The sequence below is a fragment of the Pelophylax lessonae genome (assembly GCF_965119305.1).
Source record: "Pelophylax lessonae genome assembly, chromosome: 7".
Classification (NCBI taxonomy): domain Eukaryota; kingdom Metazoa; phylum Chordata; class Amphibia; order Anura; family Ranidae; genus Pelophylax; species Pelophylax lessonae.
Genome location: NC_138774.1, coordinates 103,719,534 through 103,744,699, shown reverse-complemented (window position 1 = coordinate 103,744,699; position 25,166 = coordinate 103,719,534). Strand labels below are relative to the sequence as shown.

General features: G+C 42.4%; 1 protein-coding gene across 2 annotated transcripts; it reads left to right on the top strand.

Moving 5' to 3' along the window:
- Nucleotides 1–1,590: 1,590 nt before the first annotated feature.
- Nucleotides 1,591–24,956, top strand: LOC309559319 (uncharacterized protein). Of its 2 annotated transcripts, none has more exons than XM_082262545.1 (8): nucleotides 1,591–1,670; nucleotides 11,057–11,576; nucleotides 15,175–15,260; nucleotides 18,082–18,138; nucleotides 18,966–19,107; nucleotides 20,397–20,504; nucleotides 20,610–20,705; nucleotides 22,752–24,956. In XM_082262545.1, the coding sequence occupies exons 1-8, from the start codon at nucleotides 1,626–1,628 to the stop codon at nucleotides 23,519–23,521; spliced, it is 1,824 nt and encodes a 607-aa protein (XP_082118671.1). In that variant the 5' UTR covers nucleotides 1,591–1,625; the 3' UTR covers nucleotides 23,522–24,956. The 2 variants fall into 2 exon arrangements, with proteins under 2 accessions (XP_082118671.1, XP_082118670.1); XM_082262544.1 differs by having other exon boundaries at nucleotides 20,394–20,504.
- Nucleotides 24,957–25,166: the final 210 nt, after the last annotated feature.

Genomic DNA, 25,166 nt, shown 5'->3' with positions numbered 1-25,166 from the left:
CTTTTTTCTATTTGTGTACCTGCATGAGATTTACAGCAATGTTGGAGAGTCGAAAGTTAGGCCCCTTTCACACTAGCGGACCGTTCAGATCCGCCTGTCAGTTTTTCTAGCGGATCTGAACGGATGCCTCATGCATTTCTATAGGGCAGCGAATGTCAGCGGAGACTTGTCCGCTGACATCTGATCCGATCTGGTCCGTCAAATCTGGATGGAAACCCTATTTTCCATCCGTCTAGCAGATCGGATCAGATGAGAACAGACAGGCGGTCTGTTCTCATCCGATTCCCCCATAGAGAACAGCGGGGACCTGACAGCTGTCTCCGCACACAGCGCAGGGACAAAGCTGTAATCCGCCTGCTCAGTGGTAGATCGGCGGATCAATCCCCCGCTGAGAAAAACAGAGTCCGCCGTCTGACTCCCATGTGTAAAAGGAGTCTGAGGAGAAAGTGTGTTTGCATCCCATTCCCCATGTGGCTGCAGTATTTGTTCTGTCCTAGCACTAAACACGCACATGACCCTTTTTTTTATCCGCAGCAGAGTCGAATCGCATGGTGGTTCCCACTAGTGGTGGTTCGATCCGATTCTGTGCGAACTTGCAGATCACAATGCGATCTTAACTGGGGGTGTCGTTAACTTTTAATTGACACCCCCTGCGTATCGCATATGGCAGTGTGAACTGCCAGGGGTGCTGATGCGATGCGGGAACACGCTGTATATTCGCAGCGTTCCCGCATCGCAGAAGTGTGAACCGGGACTTACTATGCCCACTCAGTGATACGTTTCTGTCCCGGTTCACACTTCTGCCATGCAGGAACGCTGCGATTATGCAGCGTGTTACCGCATCACATACGCACCCCTGGCCTTTCACACTGCCATATGCGATACGCAGGGGGTGTCAGTTAAAAGTTAACGACACTCCAGTTGAGATCGCATATCGCAGTGTGAACCACCATGCGATCCGAATCTGCTGCGGATATAAAAGAGGGTCATGTGCGTGTTTAGTGCGATTGTGGTGAAAATTCAGCCATACAAACTGTATGGCTGAAATTTGCACCGCACAGAGATTGCATGTAATTTAGGAGCAGTGCGCTCTGAATTACATGCAATCTTTGTAATCACACTAATGTGAACCGGCCCACCACCATGTTTATGTATGATAAAAGTCACCCTCTTTCTGATACAGCTCCTCCCAGAAGTGGGACACATTCACCTCAAAAAGCTCTTATATTCCAACTTCTTTGGAACTACAAGTCCCAGCAAACCCTCCTATTTCAGGTAAAAAACTTGCCTTCAAGATTATTGGCATTAAGCAACCTCATTTTATACACCAGGCCCAGTTGCTCTGTATTTTTCTCACACAGGCCTCTGAACACTGTAAAAGAATAAAACCCATCACTAACAACACTGCAGGAAGTGTGAGATAATATCTCCGCTGTGCGCTGATTGGCAGACCCGCACTGATTGTCCGGGGGACGGCTGCTTCTAGAGGCTTCTGGGAGTTGTAGTCCTTTCCCCTTTCAAGTGTCCGCCTAGTCCGTCAGAGAAAACTACATTTCCCAGAATGCTTTGCTGCTGGCCAGCGTAAGGGACAGAAGGTCAGCCAATGAGCGCGGACGGATTTTCATATGACAACGCCCACTTTGAACAGACGAGTCCTTGATTACAATAAGGTACAGTATATAGACGGTATATTTTATTTATGGGGACAGAGGAGCGGGCTGACATGGAGGGAGAAGGTGGTGAGATGAATGCTCACAGCGCCATAGACAATGCACTGCACACAACTGCTGGCTGCAGCTGAGCAGAAGTTACAGATCTTCCAGGCAAAGTACAATGGAATGCTGATAGATGGTCCCCTCCAATAGATCAGAATCGACTTTACTTACCTGGATTATATATGTTGTAGTGTCTGTGATGATCCCTGCTTACCAGAAAGTATAGAATATATACAGAATACTTTGTCATAAGCATGTATTTTATATCTGGATATATAGATGGTATAGTATTCTGTGATGACTGCACATAACATTATGATCACTGCTAGGTAAAGTGAATGAGGCCCTTTCCTGTGGGCGCGCATGGGCATCATTCCGCCATTCTCCTTTCTAAGAAAAAAAACTGAAGAAAACAGATTCAGATTCCATAAATATGTTACTAAACCCACAACAGTATAATCAGTGTGTAAAGCATGCTTGGTATACTCACTGTGGAACCTAAGGGGTTAATCCTTTGCATTGTGTATAAAGGCTGTTTGATCCTGTCTTCCCTGATCCTCCTCTTCTTCTTTAAGACCCCGTTCACACTGGGGCGACCCGACTTTCGGTGGCGACCTTTGAAGTCGTGGTGCGCAGCTCGCACCGCGACCTCGGAGCGGCCGGCACGGACTTCATATCATTGAAGTCAATGCAGGTCGCCCCAAAGAAGCTCCGGACCCTTTTTCTAAGTCGGAGCGACTCGTGTCGCTCCTATTAGAACGGGTCCACAGCTTCTCTATGGCAGGCGACCTGTCAGGCGACCAGGTCGCCTGACAGGTCGCCCCAGTGTGAACGGAGTCTAACTGTCTCCAAAAAATAACCTAATATATACAGAGCCAGGGGGACGGGCTGCACATGCTCACTGGGGGAGTGCATGTGATCAGCTCAGGGCCAATCCGCACTGTCCAGACAGAGGGACAGGGGAGAAAGAAAACTCCTACAAGCTTTACTAGGAACTGATAGAAGTCATAAGACTGCTATATACTGCTGATGAGAAAAGGTATTTATCAGTTTATTTACTAAAATAATGGGCCATACACACTATAAGATTTTCTGAAGACTTTTTCATTTAGATTTACCAAAACCATATAATATGAGGTCAAACCTAAACACTTTCAATTTGTATGCAATCTGGCAGGCCCTTGCACTACATAGAAAAGGTAAATCTGAAGGAAATCTGACCACAAAAGTTGGATAGTGTGTATCCAGCTTAATTGTATTTCCATGTTCTGAGTGTAGCACTACTCCCATGGGAGCTGCTGTGTGTGGGTTCCCCTGGGTTACCATTAGCAACAGTAGAACATTCTGACATGCTTCCAAGTGTTTTTACCTCAGACAAGGAGCAGTCCAGTTTCTTTGGTTTTTATGTTTTATTAGGAACTTGGATAGGAAAAGGGATGAGTGGGATACTCCAACTGAATGAAACTATGCACAATAGGCTGGGACATTATAGAAAAATGCTGTTTGAGCTAGTCACGGCTAGGCTGCTTACTTTACTTTGCCTTTGACTGTGAAAGAGTCCTTTTAGATTCCTAGGGCACTCCTTTCCTGAGGTAGCTGTCCTTTAGTGTCCCAGATACACTACCGCAACTTTTCAGACGACTTGTCAGCCTGACAAGTCGCGGTCCATTGTGTGCTACAGGACCCGTTCCAATAGGAGTGACACAAGTCGCTCCGACTTAGAAAAAGGTTCCTGTACTACTTCGGGGCGACCTGGAGCGACTTGCATAAACATTCATTATATGAAGTCCGTGCAAGTCGCGCCGAAGTCGCAGTGCACGCGACTTCACAGGTCGCCCCCGAAGTCGTGCCGCGTTATTGTGAACCGGCACTTATAGTGGACTGCACTGCTGAGCAACTTCAGGGCCCTTCCTGGCGCCCCCTTTACCCCCTAATATTCAGGGATTACCAACTTGGCACCCCCTTTACTGTATCACTCTGGGTTAGAGGACTTCTGGATCCCCTTGACCCCTCTGGAGTGGCCCCCTCTCTAAGGAAGACCCCTGGGCAGATCCTTGAGTATTCACAATACTGTTTTTCCAGAAGTCTTATGCCCAACAGCTCCACTTGGTCAGCACACTGGATCCTTCTGCAGCACAGCTCAACCCCTGGTCCCTAGGCCGACTGCATGGGCCACATTCCTCACATCAGCAGGAGGAGAGACAGCCATCCACCTCCTCCTGGGACTTTGCTCCCACCAAAAGACACCCTGTCACATGCCCCCTCCGCTTATTCCCAATCTCAGGATGCATTGCAGCAATGCCCACCTACTTGGGACAGTCATAAACCCTGGTGTGCTATTGGCTAGGTTTCCTCCACTGTCCAACAAGGTCCCTCATTGGATACAGTCTCCTCAGACTCAACAGGTCACACCTGGAAGCATGTGACAGACTAACTAACAGATCAGGCCCTCCTGAGAAGCAGAACAGGGTCACATATATGCTTTGCCTAGCACCTACCTGGGAGGGTGCAACATGTGTACTGTGGGAGGCCAGATATAGTGACTGCAGGGTCCTGGATTTAGTAACACTTTACCATCAGTTTACACATCCGTCTTCAGTTCAGTTTACATCAGTCTACATCGTTTTTTGTATCCGTTTCTGTTTATACAATTGTCACCTCTGATTGGTTTCTGCAAAGTTGTTTCACAAACCAATCAGAGATGACAATTGTACAAACAGAAAAAATGTTTCTTGCCTAAAGGCCGGTTCACACTGCCGCAACTTGTCATTAACGGCATTGAAACTGTTCTAATCGGTGTGACTTAAAGTGTAACTCCACTTTTGTTGAGAAAAAAAAGATATTCCTCTCTGGGTGGTCTCTGTACATTGCAATGATTTTAACAAATTTTGTTGCAAATTCCTACCTTTTGTTATTCTAAAGAAATCATTGTTTGTTCCTCTCTGCAGAGTGGGTCAAATGGGAGTGGTTTCATAATTATCTGTCAGCTGTGGCAGCTGCAGGGCTCTAATGAGGAAAGCTGCTGGGCCTGCATCCCTTTAGACGTGTTCCTATTGGGAGTATCTCACCAAAAATTACATTTTGTTGCAGGGGATGCCAGAAATCTGACTTGTATCTTAGAGCAGACTTCTGGGAAAATTGGTGAGCCAATCACGCAAGCAGGAAATGATGATTCTGGGGTGTGGTCAGTACACATTCTGTGTACAGAACAACTCCAGGTAGCCATATTGTATTGCGTTTTCAGAAAATTACAGCGCTGCAGATTGAAAAGGAAAGGTAATTTTTAATAACATTCAAATACAATATGATTTGTGTCGCAATTGTATACGCTATATTGTTTTTTTCTTTATTTGCTGATTTTTTTTTTCCCCAACGAAAGGGGAGTTACCCTTTAAGTTGCTCTGACATAGAAAAAGGTTTCTGCACTACTTTTGGGCAACTTCATCACGACTTGCATTGACTTCTGTTAAAGAAGTAGAATGCAAGCGGCGATAAAGTTGTGCAGGGATGTCGGCTTCAAAGCTGCGCTACTTTGAAGCCGCACTGGTGTGAACTGGCGATAAAAACGGATGTAAACTGACGACAGCTGTGGTCTTGGTCATGGCCCTCAGGCAATGAGGAAGAGGCACGGCCTCGAAACGCGTCAGCCCTCCGTCTACAGGAGACATTGGACTTTTCATTTGAAGCTGTCTTTTGGAATTGATATGCTGTTCTACCACGCATGTTTGTGAGTAGTTGATTTTAACCTTTATTATTAAAAAAGCCCCCTAAGGATAATGCACTAGGCTGGTGCGCCCTTTCTTTGTGTTTGTTTTTACATTTATGCAGCAATAACTGACAGAAGGAACACCCTTGGAAAAGAGGCCTAACATTGATTATTATGTTACAATGGCACTTGAAAGTTTAGGCAGCAAGTGAACATGTTGTCCCTGGAGCTGATATGTTGAAAGCAGAAAAAAGTGGGCAAACGTAGATGGGGGAAGCATAGGTAAGTATATTGGGTTGAGCAACTTAGACAATGGCCAAATTGTAATGGCTAGATGATTGGGTCAGATCAACTGCAGCTCTTGTGGGATGTTCCCGATCTGCAATGGTCAGGACCTACCAATAATGGTCCAAGGAAGGGAAACTAGTGAACCCGCAACAAGGTCTTGGGGGGGCCAAGGTTCATTGATGCACATGGGAAACCAAGGCTGGCCTGTGTAATCCAATCCAATAGAAGAGCTACTGTAGCCCACATTGCAAGTTTTTGCTGGTTCTGATAGAAAGATGTCAGAACACACAGTCCATTGCAGTTAGTTGTATGAGGGGCTGTGCAGCCGCAGACTGGTTAGTGTGCCCATGCCAACCCATGTTCGCAGCCAAAAATGGCTACAATTAGCACATGAGCATCAGAACTGGACCATGGAGCCCTGGAAGAAGGTGGCATGGTCTGATGAACTCAAGAATAGTTTGAGGAACACAACAGTGAGTTTTAGGTGTTGACTTAGCCTCCAAATTCTCCAGATCTCATTCCAATCGTGCATCTGTGGGATGTGCTGGAAAAACAAGTCCGATCCATGTAGGCCCCACCTCACAACTTTCAGGACTTAAAGGATCTGCTACTGAGAGCTTGGTGCCAGATACCACAGCATACCTTCAGAGGTCTAGCGGAGTCCATGCCTCGATGGGTTATGATGGAAGGTCATCATATTATGGCTTATCTATTTACAATACTGTGCAAAAGTTCTAGGCCAAAGGGTAGTCACACCAAATATTGATTTTTGATTTGGATCTTTCTTCTGTTTGCTCGCTTTGCATTTTGTAAATTGATAAAAATAAAGAAATAAAATATATATTTTTGAGAGCATTCTTACTTTACTGCACACCTGCCTAAAACTTTTGCACAGTACTATATATATATATATATATATATATATATATATATATATATATATATAATTTCAGAATACTTTGCCATAATTATCATATTGCTATTTATGGATATTGATTGATCTCTGCTTTCCAGGATATACAGGTCCCTCTCAAAAAATTAGCATATTGTGATAAAGTTCATTATTTTCTGTAATGTACTGATAAACATTAGACTTTCATATATTTTAGATTCATTACACACAACTGAAGTAGTGCAAGCCTTTTATTGTTTTAATATTGATGATTTTTGCATACAGCTCATGAAAACCCAAAATTCCTATCTCAAAAAATTAGCATATTTCATCCGACCAATAAAAGAAAAGTGTTTTTAATACAAAAAAAGTCAACCTTCAAAAAATGATGTTCAGTTATGCACTCAATACTTGGTCGGGAATCCTTTTGCTGAAATGACTGCTTCAATGCGGCGTGGCATGGAGGCAATCAGCCTGTGGCACTGCTGAGGTGTTATGGAGGCCCAGGATGCTTCGATGGCAGCCTTGAGCTCATCCAGAGTGTTGGGTCTTGCGTCTCTCAACTTTCTCTTCACAACATCCCACAGATTCTCTATGGGGTTCAGGTCAGGAGAGTTGGCAGGCCAATTGAGCACAGTAATTCCATGGTCAGTAAACCATTTACCAGTGGTTTTGGCACTGTGAGCAGGTGCCAGGTTGTGCTGAAAAATGAAATCTTCATCTCCATAAAGCTTTTCAGCAGATGGAAGGATGAAGTGCTCCAAAATCTCCTGATAGCTAGCTGCATTGACCCTGCCCTTGATAAAACACAGTGGACCAACACCAGCAGCTGACATGGCACCCCAGACCATCACTGACTGTGGGTACTTGACACTGGACTTCAGGCATTTTGGCATTTCCCTCTCCCCAGTCTTCCTCCAGACTCTGGCACCTTGATTTCCGAATGACATGCAAAATTTGCTTTCATCCGAAAAAAGTACTTTGGACCACTGAGCAACAGTCCAGTGCTGCTTCTCTGTAGCCCAGGTCAGGCGCTTCTGCCCCTGTTTCTGGTTCAAAAGTGGCTTGACCTGGGGAATGTGGCACCTGTAGCCCATTTCCTGCACACGCCTGTACACGGTGGCTCTAGATGTTTCTACTCCAGACTCAGTCCACTGCTTCCGCAGGTTCCCCAAGGTCTGGAATCGGTCCTTCTCCACAATCTTCCTCAGGGTCCGGTCACCTCTTCTCGTTGTGCAGCGTTTTCTGCCACACTTTTTCCTTTCCACAGACTTCCCACTGAGGTGCCTTGATACAGCACTCTGGGAACAGCCTATTCGTTCAGAAATTTCTTTCTGTTTCTTACCCTCTTGCTTGAGGGTGTCAAGGATGGCCTTCTGGACAGCAGTCAGGTCGGCAGTCTTACCCATGATTGCGGTTTTGAGTAATGAACCAGGCTGGGAGTTTTTAAAAGCCTCAGGAATCTTTTGCAGGTGTTTAGAGTTAATTAGTTGATTCAGATGATTAGGTTAATAGCTCGTTTAGAGAACCTTTTCATGATATGCTAATTTTTTGAGATAGGAATTTTGGGTTTTCATGAGCTGTATGCCAAAATCATCAATATTAAAACAATAAAAGGCTTGCACTACTTCAGTTGTGTGTAATGAATCTAAAATATATGAAAGTCTAATGTTTATCAGCAGAAAATAATGAACTTTATCACAATATGCTAATTTTGTCAGAGGGACCTGTATATACACTATATTGTCAAAAGTATTGGGACACCTGCTTTTACACACACATGAACTTTAATGGCATCCCAGTCTTAGTCCGTAGCGTTCAATATTGAGTTGGCCAACCCTTTGCAGCTATAACCGCTTCAAATCTTCTAGGAAGGCTGTGCACAAAATTTAGGAGTGCGTCTATGGGAATGTTTGACTATTCTTCCAGAAGTGCATTTGTGAGGTCAGGTACTGATGTTGGACAAGAAGGCCTGGCTCACAGTCTCTTCTCTAATTCATCCCAAAGGTGTTCTATCCGGTTGAGGTCAGGTGCAGGCCAGTCAAGTTCCTCCACCCCAAACTCGCTCATCCATGTCTTTATGGACCTTGCTTTGTGCAGGAAGGGGCCATCCCCAAACTGTCCCCACAAAGTTGGGAGCATGAAATTGTCCAAAATGTCTTGGTATGCTGACGACTTAAAAAATTCCTTCACTAGAACTAAGGGGCCAAGTCCAACCCCTGAAACACATCCCCGCACCATAATCCCCCCTCCACTAAGTGATTTGGAGCAGTACACAAAGCAAGCTCCATGAAGACATAGATGAGAGAGTTTGGGGGGGAGGAAATTGACTGGCCACCTGCACAGAGTCCTGACCTCAACCCTATAGAACACCTTTGGGATTAATTAGATCAGAGACTGCGAGCCAGGTCTTCTCATTCAAAATAAGTGCCTGACTTCAAAAATGCACTTCTAGAAGAATTGTCAAACATTTCCATAGACACACTCCTAAACCTTGTGCACAGCCTTCCCAGAAGAGTTGATGCTGTTATAGCTGCAAAGGGTGGGCCAACTCAATATTGAACCCTGCGGACTAAGACTGGGATTCCATTAAAGTTCATGTGTGTGTAAAGGCAGGTGTCCCAATACTTTTGACAATGTAGTGTGTGTGTGTGTGTGTGTGTGTGTGTGTGTGTATATATATATATATATATATATATATATATATATATATATATATACACACTGTATATGCAATGATGCCATGAAGTAGTGAGCTGCATGCCTTCTGACAATTACCGGTGTTCTTAGCTACAGTATCTCACAAGAGTGAGTACACCCCTCACATTTTTGCAAATATTTTATTATATCTTTTCATGTGACAACACTTAAGAAATTACACTTTGCTACAATGTAAAGTAGTGAGTGTACAGCTTGTATAACAGTGTAAATTTGCTGTCCCCTCAAAATAAGTCAACACACAGCTATTCATTTCTAAACCGCTGGCAACAAAAGTGAGTACACCCCTAAGTGGAAATGTATAAATTGGGCCCAAAGTGTCAATATTTTGTGTGCCCACATTTTTTCCCAGCGCTGCCTTAACCCTCTTGGGCATGGAGTTCACCAGAGCTTCACAGGTTGCCACTGGAGTCCTCTTCCACTCCTCTATGATGACATCATGGAGCTGGTGGATGTTAGAGACCTTGCACTGCTCCATCTTCCGTTTGAGGATGCCCCACAGATGTTCAATAGGGTTTAGGTCTGGAGACATGCTTGGCCAGTCCATCACCTTTACCCTCAACTTCTTTAGCAAGGCAGTGGTCATCTTGGAGGGGTGTTTGGGGTTGTTATGTTGGAATACTGCCCTGCAGCCCAGTCTCCGAAGGGAGGGGATCATGCTCTGTCTCAGTATGTCACAGTACATGTTGCCATTTATGGTTCACTCGCTGAACTGTAGCTCCCCAGTGCCGGCAGCACTCATGCAGCCCTAGACTTTGACACTCCGCCACAATGCTTGACTGTAGGCAAGATACACTTGACTTCGTACTCCTCACCTGGTTGCCACCACACACGCTTGACACCATTTGAACCAAATAAGTTTATCTTGGTCTCATCAGACCACAGGACATGGTTCTAGTAATCCATAATCCAAACTATTTGCGGGCTTTCTTGTGCATCATCTTTAGAAGAGGCTTCCTTCTGGGACGACAGCCACGCAGACCAATTTGATTCAGTGTGCAGCATATGGTCTGAGCACTGATAGGCTGACCCCCCCACCCATCAACCTCTGCAGCAATGCTGGCAGCACTCATACATCTATTTCCCAAAGACAACCTCTGGATATGACGCTAAGCACATGCACTCAACTTCTTTGGTCGACCATGGCGAGGCCTGTTCTGAGTGGAACCTGTCCTGGTAAGCTGCTGTATGGTCTTGGTCACCGTGCTGCAGCTCAGTTTCAGGATCTTGGCAGTCTTCTTATAGCCTAGGCCATCTTTATGCAGTGCAACAATTCTTTTTTTCAGATACTCAGAGAGTTTTTTGCCATGAGGTGCCATGTTGAACTTCCAGTGACCAGTATGAGAGAGTGAGAGCGATAACACCAAATTTAACAAACCTGCTTCCCATTAACACCTGAGACCTTGTAACTCTAAGGAGTCACATGACACTGGGGAGGGAAAATGGCTAATTGGGCCTAATTTCGACATTTACTCTTAGGGGTGTACTCATTTTTGTTGCCAGGGGTTTAGACATTAATGGCTGTGTGTTGAGTTATTTTGATGGGCAGCAAATTTACACTGTTATACAAGCTGTACACTCACTACTTTACATTGTAGCAAAGTGTCATTTCTTCAGTGTTGTCACATGAAAAGATATAATAAAATACTTAATAAAATGTGAGGGGTGTACTCACTTTTGTGAGATACTGTGTATCCATACAGTCTTTGCTATAAAATTGACCTAATCTCTTTACAGGTGTCCACCATGACCAAGTGCATTGTGAAGGACTGCCACAGTAATTCTGGGACAGACAGTGGGGTCTTGCTACACGGTTTTCCAAGCTCTCTTGATCTAGTTAAAGTTTGGTTGCAACAGACGGGTAACAGCTTCAGCGACATTGATGCATTTGCACGGAACATTCTCTATTCTAGATCTGGCCGCTATCAGATGTGCTCCAAACATTTCTCCCCTAAAAGTTACGTTTTCAATGGCACAAAAATGGTTCTGAAGCCAGATGCAGTTCCCACAGTTTTTCAAGAAGCACAGTGCGTCTCCAAAGTCCCATCATGTCAGAAGGTTCGAGAAGAAGCAGACGCACGTCCACATTCCGCTTCATCAAAAGCGAATGTGGAGAATCAGCCCACTTCACCAGGACACAAACAAATAAATCTACATACAGAGGAGCAAGAAAATTCTGAATGTATAGAAGATAAACAATGTTCGACAGTTACAATGAACATGATAGACAAAGCAGTCGGTACTGATCCATACTATGGTAAGACAGATTCACATGTTGGTCCTTATCATACTTCTCTTTCAAGGGAAGACTAGTGTGTTTTCAGTGCAATCGCGGTGTTCACCCTAATGTCATTTTGGTTTGACTCTTTGATTTTTAACATTTTTCTTTCAGATATTTTAAGTTATTTAAACAGAGGTTTGTAGGGTAGCCACTAGAGGGCGATACAACTACTGTTGCAGCTCTTAAAGCAGTATGAAAATCAAAAGCAAAAATGTAAAATATTGCAGTTTACCAATCCTTAAACTGAAGCTCCACCCAAAAGGGAATTTCCGCACCCCCCCCCCCCCCTTCTATGCCACATTTGGCATGTCATTTTTTTAGTGGGGGAGCGAGAACCTAGTTTTGACAGGTACCCGCTCCCACTTCTGCTCAGGCTGCCTAGGTGATCCAAGTGGAAGTTCTCCTCTCCCCCTCCCTCTGTGCAATCTTCTGGGACATGTCACGGGTCAAAGAAGATTGCCCAACCATTGAGGTGGCGCAGCGCCACCGCCACTCCTGTCTCAGCTGGGTGCCCACTCTTGTAGCGGCGGGGAGAGGGAGAGAACAGAGTTCGGACGGCCACATCGCTGGATCCTAGGATAGGTGAGTGTATGTTTATTATTACAAAAAGTGTAGCTGCTGACTTTTAAAAAACACAAAAACGACTGTAACTCTGCTTTAATGTGGTGGCTGCATTCGGTTTCTTTCTTTCTGGCATTTTTTTTTCACTTGGTGATCCAGCCAGTAACATGCTTCCTATCTTAGAGTGGCTGCACTCTGGATGGAGGTGCAGTGTCCTTTGGACAGTGGCATTGTCAGACTTTTGAGATGGTAGTGTTGGACTAGCAGCTTTAGATGGCCTTGACAAATTAAAGCTAACACTTTTTAAGCAGTTAGAGCAACAGATTTTCTTTTCCTTTTGGGTTTTATGTAAACAAAAGCTGACCATTGTGAGCACCCCTTTCAGTGCTAATTGGTTAGTCTCAACCTTCTAAAGGTCCTTTCACACGGGTGCTCCGTATGTCCGCAAATCATCCTATTTTTTTGCGGATGATTTACGGACATAACGTAAGTCAATGGCATTGCGGATGTCAGCGGAATACCATCCGCTGACATCCGATTTTCTTCCTTTCAGTTCTGTTCTGTTTTTTGGAACGGAACAGAACCCTATTTTTCCTCCGTTCAAAAAACAGAAAGGAAGGAAAATCGGATGTCAGCGGTTTCATCCACTGACATCCGCAATGCCCATAGACTTACATGTCCGCAAACGGATGGGATGATATGCGGACATACGGAGCGGATGACACAAATGTCATCCGCTCCATGAAAAAAAAAAAAAAAGTCCCGCAGCGGAGCAAAACACCGGAGCGGCCGTGTGAAAGAGGCCTAACTGTCACTTTTAGTGGACAGCTTGGTCTGTAAAGGAAGTTGAAAAATAACAGCTAGAAACAAGGGGAAAAGCCTAAAAAAAAGCCTAAAAAAAAAAGAAAACTAATATAACCACCACATGCAAGAATTGGTAAACTGCAATCAATTTTAGATTTTGGGTTTAACACCGCTTTAAAGTAGAGGTGCACCGAATGGAAATTTTGGTGCCGAAACTGAAAATTCAGGACGCACTTGACCAAAACCAAAAATGCCAAATCTTGCTGCATTTTTGGTCAGTTAAGAAAACCGCACCAAAAGCGTACCTTCCTGTTGAAATACATTGAAAACGCAGCAAGAACGCATCAAAAACGCACCCGTGTTACGTTTTTGATGCGGTTTGTGAGTCACATGACCTAAGAAAAACACAACATAAGCACAGTAAAATCATGGCAAAATGGTGTGTGCTTTCAATGCTATTAATGGCACCTTTTTCTTTATCCGCAAAATGCCGAAAACATAGTTTTCGGACGCCGAAAGATCGGTGCATCTCTACTATAAAGTTCTTTCTCTTACTTCTACCTTGTTATTCTGACTTCAGGATCAGCCCCTCTTCCGACTCCTATTATGCAAATTACAAGACAGTTGAATCCTGCAAAGGGCTTAGACACCTCACCCACTTTTCCATGTGACAGCAGTTGAGCTGCCTAATGCCTCGTACACACGCATCGATTATTGGCCGGGAATTTTCGGCCAACGTCCGATCAGCCGATTTTCGGCTTGTTAGTATGATGCTTTCGACAACCGATTCCGACTTTTCGGCCGAAAAAAATCTGGTGTGGATGCTATAAAATTTTTGTTGGCCGTCAACACAACGGCCGATTTTCCGTCAGTCAGTACAGATTTCGGCAGACAAAAATGTGATGAGCAAGACTGGGCATGCTCAGAGAAGAAAAAACACACGAAAAGTAAACCAGCACATGACATCACTTCTGAAGTTGATTTTTGTTGGCTGAGAAAATTCGTGTGCAGTCTAGGCACATTCCAACCAACAAAACACCACTCACTCTGGACAAAAGTAGGACGATCGGTCGGCAGATAATCGTTTACGAGGCATAAGGATCGGCTGCTCAAACACCCAATGTTGCACTGGGTGCAAAAGGCTGAATTTGACCCCCCCCATACCCAGAAATACAAGGTCTTTTGGGGAATTCCTGGAGCAGATTCAGGGTGCAAGGAGTGAGACAGGACTAAAAGCGGGTACCCCACAGTGCCTGTCGTGTATCAATAACGGCAGTCCTTTTTTTTGTTTTTCTTTTCCTGAAGTGTAACCGTTTGGACATAAGTTATTAGCCACTTGGTTATGCATTATGTTCAGTGTGCGGACCAACTCATAGTGTAGAATTTTAAGGGTAGTAAAAAACAACCAATGCATAGCACTGCAAACAGTAATCAGAGCCAGTGCGTGTAATGCCCCGTACACACGTGCAGATTATCTGAAGACTTTTGTCTGCAGACTTACCAAAACCATATAATATGAGGCCAAACCTAAACACTTTCAATTTGTATGCAATCCGGCAGGCCCTTGCACTACATAGAAAAGGTAAATCTGCAGACAAAAGTCTTCAGATAATCTGCACGTGTGTATGGGGGAATAATACACAAATGTGTCCTCTGTGACGGCAGCAGTTTGTAATCCCACTACTGCCACCAGTATGTGATAATTGCACTCTCAGCCTCACCCTGTGCAAAGATTCTCCAGTTTGCAAGACCGTAAACTAACCACCAAGAGACTGGGATTAATCACCACTGGAGTAATTTACTTCCACTGTTAACCATCTACACACACAAACAGGAGCCACCACATGCTTTAATGGAACAGGCACGGTTCGCAGTATCTGCTGTAGCAATTCTGAACTTTTAGAAATGTGTGTGACACTCCCTGCCACATTCAGACAGGAATGTACAGGGTTTAAAAATATAGTAGCCCTCACAGAGGCAAGGATTCTTTAAATTCCTGATTAGAACATTTAGAGAATCAGCTTAACATTTTTAAATATCTTTTTAATGAAAGGAAAAAAAAACTGTTCAAAGATATACAGAAAATATATCATTAACAGCAGTGAAAATGGGAATAAAAATAAAAGGAATTTAGCAAAGTTTGCCTGGTGTTTTATTCCCTGTGTAGAGTCCAGTTCACTTCAGAGTAAGCCTATTTATTTTTCTGCAGATATCATAGAGAGCAAGATTGAGAAGATGCTGAATAAAAGACTCCTAAACATTGCAATGGAAATAATCACTATGCTTGCTGGTGAGGTGAGAAATAGTTGATACTGTATGAAACTAGTAAAGAACAGTAAAATATTTCACATTACACTTTAATGATGCAATAAATCTGACAATCCACAGTTTTATAGCGTGTAAATATCCTGTATCTTAAAGTGGATGAAAAGCTCTTGCTCCCCTGTGTAAGGGAGTGCTCGACAAAGGTTGTGAATTCTGGGAGCCATGACATCCCCGGTGGGACATGGCCATTGTCGGTGCTCCCTCGGCTCCCCTGCAGCAGCCACTCGGTGACACAGGGGAGCTGCAGCATCATGTGACCAGACTACCACAAACCGCCTTTCTGTTAATCATGATATCTTTAGACCAAAAACCCAAAAAACATGAAACATGTCAGAGATGACAGACCCAGATTAGCAGACAATCCCAGTAATATTGTCCATATGGGGATAAACCCTATACACTAATGAAAAAAGTTTGGGGTAATGTGTTTTAACCACTTTCTGCCCGCCTACAGTAAAACTACTGTGGCCAGCTGCAGGCCAGGCAACTTACCTGTACGTTACCAAGCACATGCACACTGGCGCACACCCTGGTGTGTAGCGCGTTGCTCCTACAACTGCTGTGTCCACCAGACAAAGTGGATTTGGACTCCCGGGAACCAGGCCGCTTTAAGCGGCCAGGGGATCATGTGATCGCTATTCCGCTTCGACATCCCTTATCGTCAGAAAACCCATTACATGGGTGCCTTAACTCTCAAGAACAGACGTTATCTAACAACTCCAGTACACATTTTAAATCCATGAAACATTTGCATGACTTAGCGTCGTAGTGCGGCAAAAAAATTCAGCATGTTGCAGCTGGCAGGTGTTGATGCCTGTCATCTGCATCCATTGAAGTGCATTGTAAATGCACCTATAGCAGTTGACAAGTGTTTTTGAAACATTGGGAGGCAAAACTAGAGGAACCATATACCCCAAAAAGTAATGTAAAAATAATAGAGGATATGATAGATTAGTTGCAGCAGCCACCTGTATTCTCTGCTGATCAAGTTGGCTGCAATGTTGCTGCTCTGATCCATAAGTGAGCATTTTGGATTTAAAATTGCTTTTGTACATTCTCAATTTTTAAAGGGATCACTTCTACAATAAAAAAAGTTCTGGGCATTGCAGCCTTCTCATTGTATTACAAAGTAGTGCTCCAATTTTTAGAATAAAGCTTCTCTTAAAAGTACCTGTAGGCCATGCCAAGCCTCTACAAAGTCTATCCCCAAAGCTCTTGGGTTCTCAACCTCTTTCATCCTGCCTTCGTGGCAGTATGCTCTAGATGTTGGGTGCACGGCCCCAGCAAAGCATGAACAAGCTCTCTGACTCATGCATGCCCAGTACGCGCTCTCTCGCTCTGTTTCAGAATAAGATTAGTTTCAGTAAAGCACTAAAGTTCAACAAAGAAACCAGGCCTTGAATAGTGCTGTTCCAAGATAAAGATTTATTTTTGACAACTGCTATAATTTATCTAACAGATAATTAATATTGTTATACCCTGCTCAAAAAATTAAAGGAACACTTTTTACTTAGAGTATAGCGTCAAGTCAGTTAAACTCCTGGGATATTGATCTGGTCAGTTAAGTAGCAGAGGGGGTTGTTAATCAGTTTCAGCTGCTTTGTTGTTAATGAAATTAACAACAGGTGCACTAGATGGGCAACAATGAGACAACCTCAATAACAGAAATGATTTTACAAGTAGAGGCCACTGACATTTTTTTCCCTACTCATATTTTCTGACTGTTTTTTCCTATTTTTGCATTTGGCTAGGGTCATTGTCACTACTGGTAGCATGAGGCGATAGCTGAACTCTGTAGAGATTGCACAGGCAGTCCAACTCCTCTAGGATGGCACATCAGGTAATAGGTACTTAACCCATCAGCAGGACCGGTATCTGCTCCTTTTGTGCAAGCAGGAACAGGATGAGCACCGCCAGAGCCCTACAAAATTACCTCCAGCAGGCCATCAGAAACAATTAGAAACAGACTTCATGAGTGTGGCCTGAGGGCCCAACGTTCTCTAGTGGGACCTGTGCTCACTGCCTGGCACCGTGGAGCTCAATTGGCATCTGCCATTGAAAACCAGAAATTGCAGGTCCGCCAGTGGCGCCTTGTGCTTTTCACAGTTGAGAGCAGGTTCACCCTGAGCATATGTGAGAAGCCGCGGAGAACATTATGCTGCCTGTAACATCGTTCAGCATGACCGGTTTGGTGGTGGGTGAGTGATGGTCTGGGGAGACATATCCATGGAGGAACGCACAGATCTCTACAGGTTAGACAATGGCACCCTTACTGCCATTAGGTATCGGGATGAATTCCTTGGACCCATTGTCAGACCCTACACTGGTGCAGCAGGTCCATTAGGAGCATGCCCTGACGTTGCCAGACATGCATACAAGCACATGGGAGCCGTAAAAAATACTGAGTACCATTTTGAGTGGCTGCAATAAAATTTCAGCAAAATGGACTAGCCTGCTGCATCATTTTTTCACTTTAATTTTCAGGGTGTCGTTGAGTTCAGTCCTCTGTAGGGTGATAATTTTCATTTCCATAAAACGATGTGGCATCCTTTCGTTCCTAACACATTACCCAGTCCATATCAGTATAGATATCCAGCATGATGTATTTCCCCTTTGGGATTCAATGTGTTTTCAAAGTGTTCCTTTCATTTTCTTGAGCAGCGTACATTTTAATGATTTCCTTTATCATTATATTGTATTATTTTAAGAGCTAGCCTTAGGAGTTTAACTGTATGTGTACATGTCATCACAGAAGCTCTTTCCAAGTGTATCTGCTTTCTTTATGGTATAGGAATACATGATGGTGAAAAAGAACTCCCACGTGCCTAACTCCACATTAAAAAAGGAGGTGAGCATTGCACTGTACATGACATTTCCTGGGTAAAGCAGTGTTTTCTCTTGAATTTAATTTGCTTAATTTTTGCCAGGTGAGATGAAAAAATAGCCGGTGGGACAAAAAGGAAAAAAGCAGTGTAAAATGCACAAATGTTTTTGAAACATGCTATTATTTTTTATTGCACACAGAGTATAATCTCTTAATCTAAGTTTCTATGAGAAACCAAAAAATCATTAACAAATTTTACAGCTCATCATGTTTACCTAAATAATGGCCAATAAATTATTGTTTACCTCTAGCATGCATGGGGATACCAAGTATGTTTCATATAATAGGCTTTTATGTAGGTGCATGTATCCTAAATGCGTGTGCGTTTGTCAATATGTCTTTGTTTAATTCTTTAATTATGTAATTTTAACTTAATAACAAGCCTGCTATCTGATACTACTTAGGCAGTAACAGGCATTCACTATGAAGGCATCAGGTTTTAAGTAGATGCCTACCCCACTTGCTCCAACCTCTACAGATCTGGATTTGACAGCTATATACCTGAAAAGAGCTGAGCCATTCCAGGGTCATGTAGCCTAGAAGAGATCGATGAATAGCTGTTCACCGGTATCCTGCCGTTATCCTTCCTGAATCCTGTCACAGTGGTCCTGTGCTCACAGAAGAGCAAGGTGGGCCCGGGGATCACAATGGGTCATGAGGAAGGGTAGAAGAGTCTGCAGGGTGTTTGGCAAAATACTGCAGGAAAAGTGATGGTATTTCATAAAGCTTTGATTCATGTGTAATGTATTTCTATCCCTATTTCTCAGAGGTGCTTATTCATTGTGTTTCAGGTGCCTGTAAAATGTGGTGATGTCTCAATCTCTTTCTCCATGGATGAATGGGATTATATAGAAGACCATAAGGATCTTTATCAGGAGGTGATGGCAGAAAGTGATCAAAGGCCTAGCAGTTCTTCACCCCCAGAAGAGCCAGGTATCTCTAGAAACCTGTTCCCTTAGGTTTCTCTATACCCCCTTTCCCCATCCCACAATCTTTGACCTAAGCTACACAACAGCAGTGATACATGAATCTGTTTAAAAGATAAGTTCACCTTTGTGAAAAGAAATAGTAAATGCACATCTTTTTGCAGGTAAAAAAATGTGCATTTATAATTTTTTTTACTATGGGCTTGTAAAACATTGCACCCGCAATCAGCAGATCGGGGGTGCAACGCAGGGTTCTTATAGACATCCTGTGTAAGCTGTCTGCTTGATATAACATGCTGGCATGGGTAAAAAAGAGACCCAGATCCAAGATTCTTTTATAACAGACAAGTGTACTTTTAGGCTACATGTACACGGGACGTTTTAAAAAGTCCCTTGAATGCTGTAATTTAAAGGACGTTTAAAACGTCCATTGTGTCGCGCTTGCATGCCGCGTTTGGACGCGTTTAGCGGGCGTTTGCGCTCAGAAATGTTTCTAGAGGTCAAAAAATCATTCCCCTTTAAAATGGAAAAATGCGGGTGATCGCGTTCGGTCGCGTTTTTGCGTTTTAAACGACGGTAAACACACGTTCGAACGCAAATAATTGCTTTCCAAAAAACGACACTGGCCTGTAAATGACTGTAAACGACCCTGTGTACATGGACAGATAAGATAACATAGAGGAGGGTTCAGGGGCTTCTGAAAAAAACGCCCAACTGCTCCTAAACGGCCGTTTATGAGTTGCAGTGTACATGGACCCTTACTCACCCAAGTCAAATTAAAAACATTTTGAAATCTTAAAAAATGAAGAACTAAACCTTATGAAAGTGTGGTTAATTTGCTAAATTCAAAATAGTAGACGTTTGTCTTTTTTTTTGGGGGACAAAATAATAGTGAATTACCGTTTTGCACTTTTCTGCAAACTTTTACAGAATCCTGATGTTAGAGGTTCAAACCCCTATTAAATTTGTTCATGTTTTATAAATGCATGCTAAGGCTTAATGATACAGGTATTTATTACCACTCTATCACTCAAAAATATCACATTACTACACAGACTACCTAACCTATAGATTATGAAATGATAAATTTCAATACCTGTAGGATACCCTCTTTGTTCTTAGGTATTTGAATATGTATCGCACTGACTATTTTAATGATTAAAAGTAAAGTTTTCTTAAAAAAAGATATTGTTGCTGTGACACTTTAGTCACAATTATAAAATTATTCATAGGTCAGGTTTTACCGCACATTTCCAAAAAACGTTTTTTTTTCCTTATCTTGCTTTTATTTAGCAGAGCTCTGTAATGAACATGTAACACAAACATCTGTTACTGAAAAGCATGACGATGGCCAAAGCAGAGAGAACTTTAAACAGATGGATGTTGCAACCAACACATTTACAAGTGAGTGATGGTTTATTTAATGTATATTTATGTTTTATCTGATGTATAGCTGAATTATAAAAGTTGCGTAAAGATATGCTTTACAGTACTGCTTGGTCTCTGTAGGTGAATCAAGTACTGCCTCAAGTGATCAAGAAATAGAGGAACTTTGTGTAAACAATTCCGTGGAGACCAATGTAGAGCAAGAGGAGGCCTGTACAGGTGCGTAAATGAAAGTGAGATCACTCATTGATGCACATAAAAGAATTGAGAAACCTTCCAGGAATGAAGAGAGAATGTCATAATTAGGGGACTTAAATTGTGCCAAATTAGGAGTATTACACACCAAGTCAATAAACATACAGAATCTTTATTGTAATCATTAAAAAAACATTTCTAAAATACTGAGTACACCATATTCAGACTAATTTGAGACATATATAGTCAACATATTGTGAAAGTGTGGTAGATCAGCGCGTTTTTTGCATAGCTTGCTCCTTCAGGATCCACGTTCACATGTAAGTCGATTGGTTTACAACACATGTACAAAAGAAGAAAACAAGACAGAGTCCTCCATATACTGTATCTTGCATAAAGATAGCTGCACAAAAAAATTAATACTGAATGTAAGCAACGTAATCCATGCCTCACAGTTCAATCCCAAAGTCACCACCGCAATTGGCCACACTTCCTATAAATTTCCCACTGCCTCCAGAATGTCCACCCCAATGTGTCCTCCAGTATGGATTCCCCACCATCTGTACAAAAATGGCGTTAATTTTTGTACAGATAATGGGCAATTCATACTGGAGGACACATTGAGGTGGGTATTCTGTTTGCAGTGGGAAATGTATAAAAAGTGTAAAAATTTCTAATTTTAGCTCCATCCATGTTCTATATTTAGATAGAAGAATTCTGGTATATTTAAAAAAAAAACTATATTAGTTGTGGTTCATTTTATTTCAAATTCGTTAAGTCTACATCTTTTTAGGCTAATTGTTTTATAGCTTGTAACTTTGTATATATGATATTTATTTTACAAATACATACTTTATATAGGGTACACCAATAGCACTAGTGTCATAAGCAATGATGTCCAAAGAGAGAAAATAACAGTAGCTAATTAGTAGTAAAAGGACAAAAGGAAAATGGGGGAGGGAAAAGGGGATATTGACAGGAAGGAAAGAAGAGGAGGGTGGGACTTTACTTGAGACTCGTGCAATTGAGTCTCCATACCTAATTAGTTTGAAAAATAAGAACACATAGTGTTCAAGGAATGTGGGACTTTAAATGAGATGTGGCCAGTGTACACATAATGTTAAAAGTATACATATACATCTGCTGGTAAGCATATCGAAGCATATGATTAGCATCACGTGTTTAATAACATGTCCATAGCAGTTTGACATAAATACAATAAGTATACAAAAAAGTAAAAGGGGACATAGAATAGTATACATTTGGATAATCATGATAAGACCATCAATGTCAATAAAAAACAACAACAGAATAAAGCAGGAACGTATGGTATAAATGAATATTGATAATAGGATGCATGATGGATTGACAAAAGAGTTAAAATGGCCTCCATTTCTCGACGCGTTTCGTGGAAAAAGTTTCACTTCTTTAGGAGCAGACACAGTTGTGATTTCTAGAAAACATATGAATATATAAACAATCTTGCATCCAGTGTGGGAGTATAGTGAAAAAATAAAAATAATAAGAGTTGTATGACTTACAATGAGATATTGGCTAACAATGAGGCTGTTGGTCTCCCAGAGATACGTCCTTTTACTTGTTTGTATACTTATTGTATTTATGTCAAACTGCTATGGACATGTTATTAAACACGTGATGCTAATCATATGCTTCGATATGCTTACCAGCAGATGTATATGTATACTATTTACATTATGTGTACACTGGCCACATCTCATTTAAGGTCCCACATTCCTTGAACACTAACAGTAGCTAATTGCTTTTAGACTGTCGGTCTTCAATTGCACAGAGCTAGGAGGGGGAGGGATTTTGAATAACTTCTGACTCATTCAACACCATGGGAAATTTTAAATTCAGCTATTGAGCTCTGTAAACAGTTGGACTTTTTTTGGAAAACCGTTAACATGAGCCCAGTAATTTGGTAAGTCATCACAAATACAAAATATGTGCAATATTTTATACATTACATACCTGTTTAGAAATAAAAAAAAAAGTTAAAAATGTAGTAAAAAGTATAGATGTTGACATTTAGTCATATCTTTCAAACAGATGAGTCTAAAAGCAGTGATTTTGGAGAGGAGCCCTACATTATGACTTGTTCCCCTGGGGAGATAGTAGAAGATGGAGAGACCATGTTACATGGTTCCCAAGCAGAGGACGAGGAAGGATCTATGCCTGCTGAGTCACCAAAGCAGGCAATGGAAAATCTTGCTTATTCTTCTACATCTGGTCAGTGTGATGAACAAGCTTGGAGCGACTATGAGAGATATGTTGGAGATCCCAGTTACACATCAGGAGAGCCACTACAAATTAAGGAAGAGAACAGCCAGTTTAACTACAGCTATAGTGAAGAACCAGCTTTTATAGATCCCAATCCCACCCATGAGGAACGTAGTGAGCTGTTTGACACCATGAATAACCTTCTCATCCACCAAATCACATTTGGCCAGTCTTCTTCGGTAGATAAGCCCTATGCTTGCAACCACTGTGATAAACGGTTCGCTAAGAGATCACATTTGGGAATGCACCTTAAAACTCACACAGGAGAGCGCCCTTATGCCTGTCCTGACTGTGGCAAAAAATTTAGTCGAAGGTCAAACATGCTGACGCACTACCGTACCCATACTGGAGAAAAGCCATTTGCTTGCCCCAAATGTGGCAAACGGTTCACACAGAGCTCTCACATGGTGACACACCAAAGGACGCACTCTTCTGACAAACTCTTCAGTTGCCCTGAGTGTAAGAAGCGTTTCACTAAATGGTCCTATCTAAACTTTCACCTCCGAACACATGGAATAGAAAAACTGAGTGTACCCTGACAGTTGCTGGGCTGTACCTGTGTTAAAGATTAGCAGACTTAAATCCATCCATTTATTATATGCTAAAAAAAAAATGCTCCAATAAAACATGAAAAAATGTTCATTTAAACTTCAAGAACACAACCTTCTTGCTGAGTGTTACTCATTTTCACCATCAGATTGTCATGAAAGGTAAATCTGGGCTTCTGAATTTATGCCTGAGAGTACATAGGCCAAGAATTCTATTGTTCCAGCGTCACCGTCTTTTTGAGCCCGCTGCAGCCTCAGCTAGCCACATTGGAGCATGAGAGGGAGTTTGCGCAGAACAAAATTGCATTTCATGGAGCTGCATTCTGCCCAAAAGCCAAACGAGAACCCTAATGAATCTTGTTGCATGGGATTACATAGAGCTCAGATCTATGGTTAATTAGAAGGACTTTCTAATCTTCGTGCAGCTTTATTATGTCTTGGACATCATTTTCTTGACTGATTTGCTTGCACAGAAAGTTTCTTACAGTGGAATTGACGCTTATACTACATTGTTTTGAAACGATGAAGTGCCAAAACCGTCATTGTATATCTTGTCATGGCAAGATAAAACATGAACTACATACCAGCAAGATGTTTTGTATTGTTTTCTGCAATCCTTGAACTGATCTGGCCACTCGACCTGCGTCTGGAGAAATCCTAATACAGTCATCCAGATCTGTCCCCTGTGACTGAACTTTTGTTTCCTTATGGAGCTACTTTTCTTTGCAATGAACGGGAATATTGCAGCATGTAATGTGTTAAAAAAGTGACTTCCTGTCATCATAATAATTGATTATTTCCATGTGAAAGATCACATAAAAGCTGCAGTGATAGTGCTGTGCCTCAGAAGCATAGTGAGTTCTGGAAGATCTAACCTCTAATGCTGGCCACACATGGAAGTTTTAGAAGACAACTTCACCTTTATTGAAGTATTTTTAGTAACCCCCATTTCCCTGAGTGCAGCCCACCTGGTAAAATTCTTACCTTCCTCCTCGTTCCTGTGATCTTCGCTGTGCGGCCTTGTCCGATACCAAATAGCCTTTGCAAAGAACAATCCTGGGCAGGTCCCCCTTCTACTATATTTTATGAATGGGTGGGCTACATTTAGGGTGAGGGGGTTACTTACCAATAGTGAAGTTGTCCTTTAAACCTAACTCCACATTTAAAGTCCCTTTTGAGCCAAACTGGCCTAAACAAACTATTTACTGCTCAGGTGCACTTGCTTTTCATTCTGTATTAACTGTATGTAGCCTCAGCATATACAGCGCTGTGTTCCAGCTGTGGGTTGAGATCTTCCTATTCCACTCCCGGAACAAAATAGAGTCGGGCTGAGCACTGCTTAGCCATTCATGGGAAGCTTTGTATTCTATGAATGAATGCAAAGCTTTCTGTGAATAGCTGAGCAGCAGGAAGTGAGACAAGTTCTCCTCCCTGAAAACACAGCATTGTATGTAGCTGAGGCTACATATAATTAATACTGGGCACCCAGCATGCACACCTGTTAAATAGTTTGTTTGAGCCAGCTTGGACCAAACATACCATTTAAAGGCAGATTAAACGCGTAGTTAGGCTTTCAGGCAATTTCGACCCGCTTGGCATTGCCATTATGGACAGCATTCTTTATAATGTACTTGAC

Excerpts from the sequence above, each read along its gene's own strand:
- LOC309559319 (XM_082262544.1), top strand. The coding sequence starts at position 1,626 with ATGACAACGCCCACTTTGAACAGACGAGTCCTTGATTACAATAAG. Across the intron at positions 11,577-15,174 it reads CGGTACTGATCCATACTATG|ATATCATAGAGAGCAAGATT; the intron begins GTAAGACAGATT and ends ATTTTTCTGCAG. Across the intron at positions 19,108-20,393 it reads TTCACCCCCAGAAGAGCCAG|CAGAGCTCTGTAATGAACAT; the intron begins GTATCTCTAGAA and ends GCTTTTATTTAG.